Source organism: Pocillopora verrucosa, chromosome 9 (genome assembly GCF_036669915.1).
Source record: "Pocillopora verrucosa isolate sample1 chromosome 9, ASM3666991v2, whole genome shotgun sequence".
Lineage (NCBI taxonomy): Eukaryota > Metazoa > Cnidaria > Anthozoa > Scleractinia > Pocilloporidae > Pocillopora > Pocillopora verrucosa.
The window spans coordinates 10,234,417-10,251,185 of record NC_089320.1 but is presented as its reverse complement, the minus strand read 5'-3'; the positions used below and the strand labels follow the sequence as shown (position 1 = coordinate 10,251,185).

At 37.6% G+C, this 16,769-nt stretch overlaps 2 protein-coding genes across 4 annotated transcripts; one reads left to right on the top strand and one right to left on the bottom strand.

Moving 5' to 3' along the window:
* Window positions 1-2,356: 2,356 nt before the first annotated feature.
* On the bottom strand, window positions 2,357-11,269 carry LOC131793876 (uncharacterized). 3 transcript variants are annotated; one of them, XM_059111380.2, is made up of 5 exons: window positions 11,245-11,269; window positions 9,471-9,559; window positions 7,228-7,326; window positions 6,159-6,230; window positions 2,357-5,795 (listed from the first exon to the last, which is right to left on the bottom strand). In XM_059111380.2, exons 1-5 carry the CDS (start codon window positions 11,252-11,254, stop codon window positions 5,691-5,693), a joined length of 375 nt encoding a protein of 124 aa, XP_058967363.2. In that variant the 5' UTR covers window positions 11,255-11,269; the 3' UTR covers window positions 2,357-5,690. The 3 variants fall into 3 exon arrangements, with proteins under 3 accessions (XP_058967363.2, XP_058967364.2, XP_066028111.1); XM_059111381.2 differs by lacking the exon at window positions 11,245-11,269 and adding an exon at window positions 9,986-10,121; XM_066172014.1 differs by lacking the exon at window positions 6,159-6,230.
* Window positions 10,217-13,741, top strand: LOC131793875 (uncharacterized). Its single transcript, XM_059111379.2, has 3 exons — window positions 10,217-10,573; window positions 10,646-10,804; window positions 11,942-13,741. Exons 1-3 carry the CDS (start codon window positions 10,334-10,336, stop codon window positions 12,689-12,691), a joined length of 1,149 nt encoding a protein of 382 aa, XP_058967362.2. The 5' UTR covers window positions 10,217-10,333; the 3' UTR covers window positions 12,692-13,741.
* Window positions 13,742-16,769: the final 3,028 nt, after the last annotated feature.

Sequence of the window (16,769 nt, the reverse complement as noted above, 5' to 3'; positions counted from 1 at the left end):
TTGCCTTGGTGCTCGAGAAAAATTACATCTGATAAACAAAGAACTTAGTGGTTTACCTTTTTCAGAAAATAAAAAATAAATTTTGTAAGTGTGCATTGTTACTTATTATTTTTTTTCGTATAAATATTTTGTAGAAACATCTAATATAAGTACAAAAACCTTTGTGGCTTCGTTGTTACAATGTAAGAAAATTGAATTTAAGCGTGGTTTTTTTATCTTTTTTCCGAGAAATGAAATTTTCAAGCCTGACAAGTTTTAACAGCTGTCACGCTGGTATGTAATCTGCGATGTGCATTGAAATATAAAATTTTGCGTTCATCTTTGAGTCATTTCCCGCTTTTTCTCGCCATAATGGCAACGCCGAAGAGTGAAGTGTACCAATGGCTTTGTTCAATTTCTAATGGACTCGAACTCGAGCGTCTAGCTGGGGAATTTGAAAGCAGAGGTTTCCGCACGGTAGATTCTTTGAAATACATAAAGTCGCCGGATCTCGATGTCCTGTTTCCTTCACCTCACAAATTGATGATGGCGGAGAAACGAATCATCGAAAGTGAAATAGAGAAGGTGAAGAGCCTAAAGAGCGGACAGTTACCACCACGACAGCTTTTTCCCGCTGTACCCAGGCAAGTTACTACATCACGGGCGACGAGCGGGGGAAGAAGAAAAGATAGAAATACAAATGGTCAGCGGGGAAACAAATTTAATATTTCATATAAAGACATATCAGTTGTAGTTGCAGAAAACAATAGTGATGTAAAGCCGAAATGTTAAGAGTATACTCAGCTAAATAAAATGTTAAGCAATTTCTCAAGAGTGTGGATGGCACATATATCTTTTACTGCTGCATAAAACAATGGAGGCATCGGAAAAGGCATCGGTGGCATTCGGAAAAACACCAAGAAGAATTATATTTACGTTTTGTAACTTGCAAAAAAACAATCGTGTTGTAAAGCCAAAATGTTACCAGGTTATACTTCGATTCTAAAAAAGTTAAGCAATTTTCCAAACGCTTTGACTGGAGCAATATTTTTACTGCTATATTAATCAATGGAGGCATCGGAAAAGGCATCGGTGACACCGGGAAAGGCATCAAGAAGAATGTTATTTACGATATGTAACTCCCAGTGTTGTATGACGAAAAAAAAGTATCTTGACTTCAGGCGTTAATCACAGTTGGTTTGCTTTTCACTTCAATTTTGCAATCTCGACTTTCGATTCCGGAAAAATGAAAAGCTACGCAACTCCAAGTTTCGTTCTAGATTTTTATATTTTTAGAGTCATTAATAAGTTTGCATCCTCAGCCTTTAGATATGAAATTTAAATTTTCCATCAGTTGTAGTTCTTTTAGTGTCTATTGTATATATTCAAGTCGCGTTTCATTTCACGTGAAAAAGGCATGTAGGAAAACACTGAGCTTCGAGAAACAGCCAAGTTAAGGCTTATGTGTTTACCATGCTTAAATATTTATAATCAGGGCCACTCTTGTAGGGTTTTTTTCAAAAGATCCAGACGTTAAAATAATTCTGTTTTCCGTTCGAAGTGTTTTTTTCATATTTATTTTAACAAATGAACTCGGGATGAAAACTTAACTTTCGAACCGAACGGCAGGTGAAATGTTGTGTTGGTGTCTATGTCCGTCCCCCCCCTCCACGTCTCTGCGAAAGGTATATCCACCTTAAAGAGTAAAAAAAGCTGACGTTTCTAGCGTTAGCCCTTTAGAGCGATTGGAGGAACTGTGGGTTGTGCGTGGGTTTATATGCAGAAAGTGGAGCTACGCAATTGGTGGGAATATGGAGACAATAAAACAGGAATAAATTAGTTGAATGAAAAGCGTTCGTTGATTCGTTCGATTTGGAAGATAAATTTTTGTTCTGGTGTTTTGCGGCTTTCCGAACTGCCTAGATGTAAGGAAAGGCCGCAGACTGCCATATGCTGTTTAGAATGATTAGGGAGATGAAAGTGTCTAGCAACTGGTTTGAATGCGTCCTTGTCATTTCTTTCCACGTCGCGAAGGTGTTCTCGGAATCGGTCACCTAGTCGTCTTCCTGTTTCGCCGATGTATAACTTATTGCAATAAGTGCAAGTTATGCAGTAAATAACATTGGCGGAGGTACACGTAAACTGTGATCAGTAATCTTAATGTATCTCTTGGGTCTCGATATCTTCTCCACGTTATGAATGAAAGAACAAGTTTTGCAACGTGAGCAAGCGCATTTAAAAGTTCCAGATTGGTCATTGGTTTGAAATGAACTCCTGACTAAAAAGTTGCCTGTTTTTGTCACGTTGGAATGAAAAAAGTGGGGGTTGTGAAAAGATAGTGCCAGTCTCTGAATCGTTTTGGAGTAATTTAAAATCCTTTCATTAATTGTTTCAGCGAAGTCTGCTTGTTGTCAAATGCTTCCCATAAGGCAAAGAGTCGGCTCTGCAGTTGACTACCAGTTGATCTCTGTATCCCCTAATCAACTTGCTTGGTTAATACATAAGTAATGGCTCCTGGTTAATACTATGTTGTTAATTTTACTTTGTTAGAATATGCGAATTACTTACCGTTATCAACAGTGGGAGAGAAATATTAAACTTACACGAACTGATATTGTTAAAAAGTCACAAGAGACTATTCTTGAGGACTAATGGTAACTTGGGTACGAATCGACTGTACCTAGGCACGAAACAACTAGGCAGGAGACGACCGTGGGTACGAAACGACCGGATATCTAGAAGACAAGGATGAGAGTTCGGTGGCGGTCGTACCCCCCTCTTCCTCCACCCCTGTGAAAGGCAACCATTAAGAGAGGGCGTTTTGCCCCAAAAGAGCATTGACACGTGTTCCAGGCCCTATGTTGGTGAGCATGTGCAAGAGGAGCGGGTGGGCGAAAAGCATTGCTAACGAGGAAATTACTTCGGAAAGAGGGCCCTGTTTTTCTTTGCCTGACGCCGGTTTTCACTCTTTTACGTGGCTCAGGGTGGAGTAACGTAGACTCGTCCTCACTATATTAGACGGTAACTGGTGAATTCGTCCCCTTGCAAGTTTGCCCCAATCACCTTTGCGAGTTCGCTCCCAAACGTAAAAGGAGTTCGCCCCCCACCTTAACCAGTTCGCCCCCAAATCATTCAACTTGATTTCTATTTCTTTAGTCGCCATGAAGCGTCAGGGCCATTACGGCAGGAGTGCGAGTATTCAATTACGAAACAATTTTTTCATCAATATGGTTAAAAATAGAACTTGTAGCTAAATACAGTCAAGTGACTTGCCTGCTGAATGTCTAAATTGATAGAAACCTACAACAAAAGTGTCTGCAAGAATGTTTTCTTACAATGCTGTTGACTATTCAGATGAGTAAGATCTCCGCCCAGCCCAATGCTTGATTATGCATACAGTTCTTTTAAAACATCTTGGATAAAGAACGCAATGGCGAAAACAATAGATCGCCTTCGGGACTAATGTTCACAATCTGATACTTCGTTCACAATAGTATCGGGTTGTGCGGAAATCTTGCCCTCTGTTTTGAAATTATGACTTTATTTACACCAGAGCGCCTTCATTTCCTCAGTTTTCTAAGGGCTGAGGGCATGACCAGCAGGAAACGCCCATATTACACCCTTCGATAAAAAGGATGGCACATACAATTTCTTTACTTAATGGTCAAATTTGGCTAGTAATAATAAATCACCTATGAGAATTGTGGTAGAATTGCATTGAATAGTTTTCTTTTCATTATCATTATTTATATTTTTTGTTATACCTGCATCGTTTATTCACCAAAACTGCACGATTTCATTGATGTCATCATTACATTTCTAAGGGGCACATTTTAAAAAATATATATATGTGATTCGAATTTAACATTAAGGTGTACAGAACTTCGACGGGAATAAAAACTGAGGCATCATGAAAATCACGAACCAATGAACTCTTAAAACTTTTTTCATTGACTGGTGTTAAGAAGGAGATTTATATCCGGGTGGATCCAAAGAGAAGGTGTTCCGTTTGATTATTGGCGGGAAAATCTGATTCTGGCATAATGTGAAGTGAAGGGAAATAATTTTGTGTCAATCTAATGATACTTTTTAATATTCCAAACGGAGAAAAATTGATTGGAACTTGACATTTCTTTGGCTTAAATACTTCAAGACCTGTAAGAGTTTTGTTTTTCTATCACAGAACTAAAAAAAACATTACCATGTACACTCGTTATCTGCTGATTTTGAGGTTGAGTTTTAAGAATGCCTTAAGTAAGGGTGACAATTCAGAGGCTGATTGGTGGAAAGGCAAGTAGAGCTGATTCAAGATTAAATGTTCAAATCACTTTGATTCTCTTCGCATAAAGTACTTGTTAGAGCCAACATCTTGTTATATTTAAATTTTTGTTAGGTTTTATTTCAGCAATCTGGATGAAAGCAAATATAAACTGCAAAAAGCATGCAAACAACCTAGCAATTCAACATTTGGCCACCAAAATTTCCCCAAACCTTAAAGGTGTTAATGGGAGGCAACAACTTTCTGTTCTGGTTTACACTACATGACAGGTGATTTGGATCAATTTTTCTCATAGAGCAATCAGCATTCATTAATGTGATGTGTGATGTGTTTGCCAATAGCGATTGAGTTCAGTTGTGAAACCCCACCCAAATTAACTCATCATAATTACACTCGACGGGATCTTGGGATCTTATCTCCAAAAAATATTATTTCAATAGCTATAAGTTTGTGCTACAAAAAAAGCAGACACCTATATACCGTGTAAAAAACTGAGCACATTGAAAAATAAAAAAAATTGTTCAATGGTTCAAATATACATCAATTGCAAAATATAAAAAATGGGCTCTTTAAATAAAAATATTTGATGATGTTTTGTCAAATTTTTCCTTGGATCTTTGTATAGAAGTATAATTTTGAGAAACACTTCTATTCAAAATCAAAAACTGTACCAAACACAATGGTTCAAAGATACATTAATTGACAAAATAGAAAAATGGGTTGTCTGAGTAAAAATATGTACAAACTACATAATAAAGTATTTAATTGGGATCTTATCTCCAAAAGATATCTATTATTTCAATAGCTATAAGTATGTGATAAAAAAGCAGACACCTATATACTTTATAAAAAAACTGAACTCATTGGAAAATGGTTCAATGGTTCAAATATACATCAGTTGTAAAATATAAAAAAAACCTAAATTAGCCACCGTAAAGAGTAAAAAAGCTGACGTTTCGAGCCTTAGCCCTTCGTCAGAGCACTAAATAACCTGCTATACTCTCCCACCGACGCAGCACCACAGTTTCTTTAGAAACTTACCCCTTTATAAAAAAAAAGGCTCGTCATATAAAAATATTTGATGTTTCGTCAAATGTGTCCTTGGATCTTTGTATAGAAATATAATTTTCAGAAACACTTCTATTCAATACTAAAAACTGCATCGAGCAAAATGGTTGGTGCAGATTACAAATTACATCATAAAGTATTTAATTGAGATCTTATCGCAAAAATAAACTATTTCAATAGCTATAAGTATGTGCTTAAAAAAAGCAGTAATTAAAAAATAGTTTTGATGTAGAAAATTTTCTAATGAACAATTTATGCCATTGATCTAAAAAGTCTAAAACTCTAGCCTCATAATAGCCCAGCCTCAAGCAAATCATTGTCAACTAGTGAATACAGAACCCTGCTCAGACGGACTTGGCTGAGTTCAGTTTGCGTGCGCTTGTAAGGCTTCCTTAAACAGTTGGTATCCTTTTGTTAGCTTCAATTCCTCCAAACTAATTCCTTCCCCTTCATCACTGGACCATGAATCCTAAATGCCAAAGTAGAAAATGTTAAGCCCAAACACCTAAATCAGCTCAAATGATTTGCCAAGGAATGATAGTTGCAGAAGGGAGCTAAATTGCTTCCTCTTTTATATAGAATTTACCTGCCAGATGGTAGTTTTACTTTCCTATACATAAAGAACATTCGCTTGACTGATGGTGACTGGTCATGAACGACAAAAGGCACTCGCATTTAATTCGCAGTCCTCACACATTGTTTAACATATTTTGACCTTTGAAAGTTCTCTACCTCAAGTTTATCCAGAGATAAAGCATGTAAAAAACACCAAAAAGCATCACTTTGACTTCTTCGAAATAATAATGCTTCATATTCAATTCCCAATACCCACCTTATAATCAGAATTGTCTTCAATTTTGCTATCAGCTTCTTTCCTATGAATTTCCTGATAGTTCTTCTGATCCTAAGAATCACGGAAGTCACATTAACGAGTTAATACTACATAGTGGCATTTAAGTTGAATCCATGCTGTCATGCCCTCAAGTACCATGATGTCTTATTTTTCCTCAATTTGGTCGCCTTCTAGTCTGATCTCTAATGTGCCACACTATAGTATGTATATTATGTCAAAGAAATTTCTTAACAAATACTTTTAATCAGTCAATGGTTGGTTGCTGATGACTCCCACACACCAGCAGAATCAACAGAACTAGTACCGGAATAGTAATGCAATTCATTGTTGCCATTATCCGAGTAACTATGTCCACAGTTGATTGGTTCAGTTCCTTTTCATTGTAACCAGGTTACAAGTAATTGATTGGCTAATGTGGCCTCCGGGATATAAACCTAGTAAGTTGTCATGTATACTCTCTAGAAGTTCTCTGTAGAAAAGATCTTTAAATGCCTCTAATTGAGAGAAATGGGGTGCCATTTTCTATATCGTTATTGACACAAGCCTAACTTATAATAAATCAAGACATCCTTATTCAAGGTTTAGCTAAATCTAAAGCACTGTGCCAACAACTGATCTTTAAAGACTCAGGAAAGGGTAATGAAAATTAACTGAAGTGTACTAAAGGGTTCAAGATTCATCCGAAGCTTGAACAGAAATTTGATAAAACTGTCGCCGTAGAACTTGAGATTTGACTTGTTGTACAACCAAGTTAGATTTTGAAAAGGGGATCTTAGTTGCCTAAACTGGGTGTAATCAGTTGGGTTAAGCCTTAGAAATAGGAAGGAATTCGAACTGACGTCTTATTCAGATAAATGACTTAGAACTGTGTAAAGAACCCAAACTTCATTTGTAGAGCACAGCCCCCATTGTTTGAGCTGATGAAGACTAGAATAAATGTTTATTCCAGTTTCATCACGTCCGACTGGCAACGGGAAGCCTTGAAGAATTTCTTTCAACTAGTAATCAGAAGAACACACCAGACCTTACATTACTGTCTTAATTTTACCTGGAAAGATGATGGAAATGGCATCCCAGCCTTGCCACCCCCTTCCGCTTCGTCATGTTTTGCTTTTTTAGCCCGCATGTTCGACAAATTCGCAGAATACTAGAAGAATAAGACAAGATTCCCTATTAAGCTTTAAAAGTGTCCCGTCACTTTGCTCCATATTTAAGCAAAATGCGGCGTAAAATATATAAAAGATAGACATCTAGGTCTATGCCTTTACATAACACAATAAAAAATCTTTTTCGCCATTCATAAATAAATATTTGATAAAAACCATTTTTTCATAAATGGCAAGGGGGGGGGGGGGCTCCAGAAACCACGGGGCCTATACGAGGGAGGCCTCCTTACTAGAAAAAAAAGAAAACCGTATATAAACGAGGGCGATACGATACGGGAACATTTCTTTCACCAAACCACCAATCTCAATAGTCATTATATCTATCGATTTGGTAATAAACTTCGAAGACGTCTTTTAAAAGAAGCAAAAGCTTCAGAATGCCTAATATCATCCGGTAAGGAATTCCACATTTTCGGTCTATGAAAAAATACAGAAAAACATTTAAGACTGCTTCGACATTGATGATCGGTAATTAGTGCCTCTTCTGATGTTATACGGGTGCATGAGGTTATTGGTGACAAAAAGATAAGAAATGACGGCGTTAGTAATGGGTAATGCCATTACCCCTTACTTGCGCTATCATAGCAGGAGCATTCGGTTCAGAATTGTTACATAAGTAGAAGACCAACCTATATTGAAATAAGGTAGAGGTAGACTAAGGTCTAATACAAAGATAATTTAGTTTTCGTAAGTAAGTAATGAGATGTGCATTCAAAGACACAAAGATTTTGACGCCAGTCAAGTCGACCAAAATTGGTGCGAAAAATAGTTTTCTCAAAAGAGACTTGGTCATCCAGAGAAAATTTCGAACAAAAATAACGGAGTAGTTTGTCATCCACGAAATACTGAATTGCACTATTCAGGTGAACAAATTTCGATTTTATTCAGCAAAAGGGTACAGTAAGCAATGTTTCTCCCGATGCGTGAAAAAGAATTGGAAAAATTGTTGACAATACAAGTGGTCTGCGTGTGGTTACGCTCTCATCGATGGCTACCAGAATTTGTCAAAGGCGGAAAGCGGGCCTGTAATTTCAGAGTTGAGGTCGGACGCCAATAAGTGGATGTTGATTGTGTCATGCAGAATAAATTGCTCATTGATCACACTTTTTAATTAAGAGTCGAATCATTCAACTGGTATTATGTTTTTTTTAGTCGTTCGATGCCCAATATTTGTTTGACATATAAGAGTTAAGCTCGTACGCTAATCAGTGGCTTTTGATCACATCATGCTTTGTAAACAAAATGAATTGCTCATTGATCATACTTTTTAATTAACTGTGCTAAGAGTCCAGTCAGTCAACTGACATTGTTTTTGTGTTTTCTTTAGTCGCTTGATTCCTAATATTTGTCTCCACATATGAGTCAAGCTCCCACGCTAATAAGTGGCTGTTGATTACGTCCTGCTTTGTAAACAAAATAAATCGCACATTGTTCGTTCTTAATTAACTATGCCAAGTGTCCAATCAATTTCCGTTTCCGTAAAAACTTCATGCTGAACAATTTTGAAATGTGATTGCTAAAATAGATGATTGCGAGGAAGTGTGGTCTTTAAGAAACTTGGTAGATTATAAAGGGGGGTAAGCTTCTAAAAATATGGTGCTGCTTGAGTTGGGGCTTGGGTTGGGGGTACAGCAAGGTAATTTGGTTTTATCATCAAACTGCACAAAAGTAAAGTACAAATGACGCGCGAATAGAGTAAAAATATCTTGCGATATTTTACAGTTGGTTATTTTGTACCGTAGAAAAACTTGTTTAACCTGACGGTCGGCTGCGCGCGACTTATAGGAAATGAGGAGAAAATAAAGCAATTGGATAATAAATATCAGACGTTTTGGTGTAGTGTTGTTTAGTATTCTTACTCGTTTGTATTTTTGAGATGACGGTTAATCGAGGATATGAAAGACTACCGCACAGAAGATTGGCAAATGAACTTTTTGAAAAATCGATCGAGTCAAATTATATCGACACAGACTAGAAGCATCAGAAAACCTTGCAAACTGTTTAAAGCAGATCAGCTTAGGCTGCTACTCATAATTTTACTTCATGTAAGTTCTTGAACTTACATGAAGTCAAAAAGGAATGTTAAGAATTATACGATCTAAAAGGTTAAGAGCCTTACACCTACCGTTGTGGGTATGTAAGGAGGAATAACTGTAGGCGCCTTATCTATCGCTGCCATCGATACTCCTTTGAAGTAGTTTTGGATCGTTCTTCCTAGTAACGAAACAGCAAGTTAAGCAATTCAGTGAGGAAACTGAAAAAAGAACTAACATTTGCATTCCGTTGCCGCCCACTCGGTAAACATCCGTTTATCATGAGATCAGAGTCATGCGAATTATCCTCCCGCAACGTCACGTTTATTTTTTCCATTATTTACATAATTAATTTATACATTCCACAATGTATTTGAAAGATCCCTCCCCTTGTACAAGACTTCCTTTTTTTGTTGTCATCTGTTTTTGTTTCGTTTTGGGTTTTTTGTTTTTTTTTCTGTGTTTTCTTTATCAGAAAACTCGGGACTTTTGCAAGGCAAGCTTCAAAGATTCTAAATGAAATAAAGCTTAACAAAAGGCTGACCTTAACCTTGCAAATGACACATTGCAAGGTTATGTCTATTTCCTTTTTAGCTGTTGTTCCTACCTCACGTAGTGGGAAAGTCGAATATGTCGGTTAAACCAGCTGGAAAAGCAGCCAATGCAACTGAAAAAATCACACTTCCTTCTCACCATGCCAATAGAAACAGTCGGGGGATCGAGACGCAAAGGAAGGTTTCGAAAGTTATATGCGGAAGAACGTGCACGGGCAAGCCGTAAGCGGGCTAATTCCGCCTGCTGATGGAACCAATCAGATATCAGATTGCAGGATTTGTTCAATCGTGCATGCTCATGAACCGTGAATAGTGTAATCATGAGTGCATATACAGTATAAGTGTACAATTTGTCGCGCGACACAATTTGGCCTGAATTTGCTCTCGTCGATCCCTCTAACATGGACACTAGGAGCTTCATCGAAAACACTTTACGCTCAATCGGCAAAGAAAGTAAAAGATTGAAGAAAAGTGTCCAGGAATTTTATGATAAACTTCTGGTACCTGTTAACGACCAGATCGTTCAAAAGAAAGTTTTGCCCGAGACAAAGGAAAGACTGCAATGTTGTTTCAAAGACATTTACTTGAGTTTAAAAGTTCATGTGATGTTCTACCGCGGAATCGATAAAAAGCCATTCGAGGTGAGAAACATAAAACAATCGATCATATACAAGTGTCCCAAATTTCGAGTGTCCTTGCTTTGCCATTTGCAGGAAAACGACAAAAAGATCGATGAGACCCTCAAAAAGATTCGTCACCTCCTTGACCTAAAAAATGAAGATATGGATCCAATAGATGCACAGATAGAGGGCTCAACATACGAGGATTTGTTTGATAAACTTATCGACCCTGGAAGCAAAGTCCTGGAAATGGTGAGTAAAGAGATAGTTAAAAGTCCCAGTTTCCAAGTTCCACTGCATCACCATTTGCAATAGGTTGAGATGTAGCATACTCCGTCATTAGGAATGAAAAGGCCAGGAAACAGAATAAGCAGCTTGCGCTCAGAATCTCTCAAGCAATAGATAGATAAATTGTGTTCTAAGAAGTAAACATAGAATGCAAATTTCATGTAACAAGGCTATTTACGGCTTGGCGTCATGTGCGGACGCTCTCCAGGGTCGTCACGCGTTCTTGCTTCCCTCCCTCCCCCCCCCCCTCCCCCCCACGAACGTCTGCTCAACGTGGAAAGAAGTTACCATTATGTGCGGGCTGTAATACCTGCTATGTCGTCGAAACCTCTCGGTATTTATCCACACGTGTGCGTGAGCACTAGGTCAGAGATAGGACCTCACATTTTAAGGCATTTACAAACCTCTCAACATCGTCGCACTGTATGTTCTGACGGGTGTTTTAGCATCTTAGATCACGCTTCCACAACTATCCAACTTAAAATCAAAGAAGCTATTCACATTCAATGGGAGCAACCTAGACTTAACCATCAACTGTATCATGTTAATTCAAAACTTTCCACGCAATTGCATACATTGTTTTGTTTCTATTGTTTGTTTTGTCCAATGAGCATTTTGTTATACACTTCAAATAAGACTTTGTATAAATCAGAACCGAAGACAACAGAAGAACTGTCGAAACATTATTGAAAAAAATGTCACATATTTTCTTATCTGCTACCATTAAGCCACCACTATCGATTGCCACTGGTTTTCCTAAATGAGCAGCAATTTAGCAGTTGCAGAGAAAAGGCCTGAAATTTGTAAGCGCGCCAAATTGGAACCACAACAATAGGGCGGCTCGCGAGGTTATTTGCCTGCTTCATCTGCTCAATGGAAAACAGAGCAAAGAAAATCAAGGATGTACTGGGAAGGGAAGTGAAGAAGAACTGATGCTATCCAAACGTAAATACCTGGAAGCAGGGCACGGTCTTAAATGGATGAAAGACCAGGCACTTGACAAGAGCGTTTGATGATATTAGTAACACCGACCAATCGATTATTACACCTAAGCTTGCTTTTTCTTGAGTTAATCAATCCTTGTACGTTGTTACATTTCAGTTCCGCGTCGTTGCAGCGTCCCCAAAAGGTACTCCTCAGGAAAAGAGCATCCAAACAGGAAGTAAGGATCATGCCAATCGAGTATTACAAATGGCTCGAAGCTTTCTACGAACACTTCATGACAAAAACACCTTCCTGCCGAAAGTTTTAGCAAAGGTGTCGCGTGAAGAAAATTCTTTTATCGGTGCTTCAATAGCAGTAAGCCATTTCTTAAGGCCGATCTATTTGTACAGTAGAGTCATTAATCGCAAAAAGAGTCTCGCGGAAGCAATTATAAAATTCCGAGCCTTAGATATTTCCCCTGAGCAAAACTGGGAATTTGAGGCATTTGAAAGGGAAACTGTAGAAATTCAAAAAAATGAGGGAAAAAAAGAAATTACCAAACAACATGTAGGCCCCAAAGACCTTTGTCAAAACTGTAAAATGATGTTTCTTGGGGATAAGTCAGGAAAAGGAGGTCGTTCTTTTCTCGGTGCATGTGCAGAGTATTGTCCTGTTGACGAGCTTCTCCCTGATGAATCGAAGTTAAAGGTGACTGATGTTAAAGGTGATGACTCAGTAATCGGCTATCTTCTGAAAAGAAACCTTTCTCGATGCTCACTTCTGTTTAAAGAGTTTGAAAATATCTACGAAAGATGCAAATCTGCTGTAAACTCGGGAAATGATAGAGAAGTGGAGGCGGTTTACTGGGAAGTGATACATAAATTGAACATTTTTGGTTTAAAGCCAGAATGTAATCCTTACTTTTAATTTTCTTTTGGTCCCTTTGTTATCAGCGCTTTACTGGAACAAAATTGTTCAAATCTAACAGTTTAAACAGTTTTGAGTTTTTGGTTATTTCAAAACCGAAATTTCTTCTTTTGAACAATGCAAAAATGTGTGGTAAACAATCCGTTATGCTTTATATCTTATTCACTTAGTTCAACCGAGACTGTAGAGGACAAAAGTTTTTAAAGGTTAGACTCAGTAGCGATACTTTATGCATCTTCCACAGAGCTGAGAGATCAGTGTTCCACAGGAAAATCGATCATTTCCCTTTAAAAAAAAGGTCAATTTTCTTGTATAGAAGAGAGCTGTAAATTTTTTCATTGTTAAATCGGTGAATGTTCGCTTTTTTCTTTTTTGGTTATTTTTTTGTTTCACATATCACGTGTCCGTGAGTGATGGGGACTGAGCATTGCATGAAAAAAGTCTTAGAATAATTATAATTGTTACTGCTGCGTCTAACTAGTGACTAGAGTTGTAGTTACAAGAAAAAATCTCACACAAGATTTGTTTTCAGTTGGAAGTTCTCTTTTCAAACAATTATTAGATTGAAAAGACTATTTTAACTCTAAAATTCCCCTGAAATCTGAACAGTGACAAATCAGTACATGACAAGAACTAAGTGGTTCTCTAGTCAGCGGTTGTCTGAATATCAGGGTGGTATTGGTATTGTTTAAGAAATTATGGGTAATGCCAACTATATCCATAATCATCCCATACAACTTTATCACTCTTTTACCATAAAACGATAATACCCGAAAAACTAAATTATCCGAAACAAGTTTTCATACATCAACGTCTTTTAATATAAAAAAAATCTTAAAACTTAACATGTACAGCTTGGGAATATTGGTCTGCTCTTTACATCAGTGAAAAGACCAATGATTGTGGAAAAATTGAAGAGATGATAACACCATGACGTCGACTGACTTAATAAAGAGTAGCTCCTAACCATTTCCTCGATGTCACCCATGATAAGAAATATCTACGAGCCAAGAACACTGAAACTGTTATTAAAGCATTTTTGTTATCTAAGATGGACCATCATGTGGCAAATGTCATTCTTCCACGTTCCGAACTATTGGAAGTTCTCTTATGCTAGAAACACTGCTGCTCGTGTTATAAATTACTTTCACCATTGGGCGCCCAAAGAAAATCTTAATTGAGTACCACCATCTATCTATTGCTAAATGCATCAAGTTGAAGTTTGTATTGCTGTCCTTCAAGGCCTTACGAAACCAGTCTTCAAGTCTTGGTTAAGACTTTTTTTCCTACTACATCCAAAGTAGATCCTCACCATCATCAGCTGGTCCATGTTTAGACCGTGACTAGAATATGCAAAGATTCACAGGGCAAGAAACGTTTCACACCTTTTGATGTCCAAATGTTAAGTTATGTTTAAAATCTAAGTACCAGAAATGCCAACCACGAAGGAAATACAAAGGTGTCCTGAGGAGTCTTAGGACACTCCTAACTTGAAGTTAATAGATTTACGCAGGGCTACAAGTTTATCAGCCCGTGGCTGAACTAAATCTGAAATAGTAGTAGTAGCATACAAAAAACGGACTGATTAAAGCCATATATCCATTCCAATTTTCTCACACAGAAAAAGGATAATTACAAATGTACAAAAAATATTATAAATTGTTTTTGGTTGTCCCAAGTATTAAAGATAACTGTTTTTCTGCACTAATTTCTAGTTTAAGTTTTGGTGCAGGAGTGATTACAGATTTATGAATAGCTGGTAGTCTGTTAAGGGGGTTAACTACTCCTAGCAGAGGTTTTCTTAATCGCATGTGCACCCAAGGCTTCCTTTTACAGCCTGTCTCTTTCGGATTTCTTGTGTTCTTCCAGGCTGATTCCTTCCTTTATTTCACTTGACTGTGATTGCCATTGAACCTTACGAAAGGCGGACAAGTGGCTTCGTCTTCTGCTCACATATTCTTCGTTGATGACTCAACAGAAATCTTACTCAGAACTCATGATCAGATGCATTACGATTACAAACATAAGAATAAACAAAATCTAGGCCATCTTGAGGCCCCTTTGTTCTTAGGAATTTCCCAAACTACTAGAATACTAAGAAAAAGTTTTCCGTCATGACTGTCATCCGCAATTCGTTGTTGTCATAGGCTTTGACGAAATTCGAAAGTAATTGACGACGATTCCAAATCTAATCAAGTGCATAAAGTCGAGAACTACATGACACAAGAACTACGTGATACCCAGCCTGGCATACAAGAGTAGGCTGGAACGGTTGGTTCGTCTAAGCACGGGAGCGGTTGGTTCATCTGTGCACAAAGTAGTTAAAATGAGGATGTATCTTTTCGTCAGGAACATATGATGTACTTTAGCTTTTAAGGTGGATTCGGTTTTTCTTTTGCTCCATTCCCCATACATTTTCTCCAGTTCTTCCTATAATCGTACAAGTTATAAACAAGAGTTAACTACTTGAGATATCTAGATTCTACGACGAGTACGATTTCGAGTTCGAGATTTTCTAACACTGAAATAGTTGGCGCGCACGAGCTTGCGCTACTTTGGCCGGGAAAACCAAATAAATCAAAACTTTTTAACAGGATTTTTTTGCGAATATGGCGTACAAGAAACCGACAAACAATCCGTTATTTAGTATTTCAAAACAGAAGAGGGTTCAATTACGCCTCATACGGAACCTATGGCGCGAAACCTTGCGCGCTCAAGTTTAAAGAACTCTCAGTGTCAACAAAACGTAATAATCACCAAAACAATTGTTAAACTTTAGAATCAACAGAAACCCCGAATTTCTCTTCGCGGCGAATAGTGTAACAAACGTCCATATACTTCTTTCTCCTTTATTTTAGTTAGAAATGAGTAGAGAGAGATCCCAGCCTGCTAATGTGCTTCAGAGAAAATATATGGAGATGCGATGCGTCGTCTAGCAGTTTTATGGGATGAAATTTTGCCAAAAGCACACAACCTTTAGGATTGTATGCTTGCAATTTTACAATTTATTGAAGCTTGCAGGCGAAAATATTTTTCGACTGCAGGGCTGTTCAGTTAACGACTTCCACAGATGTCAAATAAGGGAGTTTCACACAAATAGTGCACTGAAGCCCATGTTAGAGACGAAAAAATTGTCCCAGGATAAAGTCACAAAGGCAGTAAATTAAATATGCATAAACCTGAACTGTTATCTCAACTTTCAACTCATGGCAGGATATCTATTGATGGTAAAATATTTCAAAACGTTGACAACTAAGATCCCAAATATATTTTGGAACTGCCTGAATAAGAATGTTTAATTAACAAAAAAACACTCTGTCTGGCAAGCCTTTCCCAATTAATGGCGTACAAGAAAACGAAAAACAATCCGTTATTTAGTATTTCATATCAGAAAAGGATTCCATTACGCCTCTTACTGAACCTATAGCGCGAGACCTTGCGCGCTCAAGTTTAAAGCATTCTCAGCGTCAACAAAACGTAACAATCATCAAAACAATTGCTAAACTTTAGAATCAGCAAAAAAACACGAATTACTCTTCGCTGAAAAAGGTGTTATAAACTTTCTATACCTCTTTCTCCCTTCTTTTAGTTAGAAAGGAGTATAGAGATCTCGGCCCGCTAACATGCTTCAGAAAAAATAGGGAGATGCGGTGCATCGTCTAGCAGTTCTATGGGATGTAAAAACATTTTGCTAGAAGTACACAAACTTTGAGATTGTATGCTTCCAATTTTGCAATTTATTGAAGTTTGCAGGTGAAGATATACTCTCGACTGCAAGGCTGTTAATTAACCACTTTCAAATTTGTCAAATAAGGAGATTTCGCACAAATAGTGCACTAAAGCCCATGTTAGAGACGAAATATGTGTTCTAGGGTAAAGTCACGGCTCAGGCAGTAAATTAAATATGCATAAACCAGAACCGTTATCTCAACTTGCAACTCATGGCAGCATATCTATTGATGGTAAAATAATTCAAAATATTGACATCCAAGATCACAAATATATTTCACAACAGCCTGAATAGGAATGTTTAATTAACAAAAAACCACTCTGTCTGGCAAGCTTTTGGCAATTGAAA

Bases quoted from the DNA above. Each gene is read 5' to 3' on its own strand.
- LOC131793875 (XM_059111379.2), top strand. From the start codon at position 10,334: ATGGACACTAGGAGCTTCATCGAAAACACTTTACGCTCAATCGGCAAA. The intron at 10,574-10,645 runs GTGAGAAACATA...TGCCATTTGCAG, and splicing joins TCGATAAAAAGCCATTCGAG to GAAAACGACAAAAAGATCGA. The intron at 10,805-11,941 runs GTGAGTAAAGAG...GTTACATTTCAG, and splicing joins GAAGCAAAGTCCTGGAAATG to TTCCGCGTCGTTGCAGCGTC.
- LOC131793876 (XM_059111380.2), bottom strand. The intron at 6,231-7,227 runs GTAAAATTAAGA...CGTGATTCTTAG, and splicing joins CATTTCCATCATCTTTCCAG to GATCAGAAGAACTATCAGGA. The intron at 5,796-6,158 runs GTGGGTATTGGG...TTTGGCATTTAG, and splicing joins AAGACAATTCTGATTATAAG to GATTCATGGTCCAGTGATGA.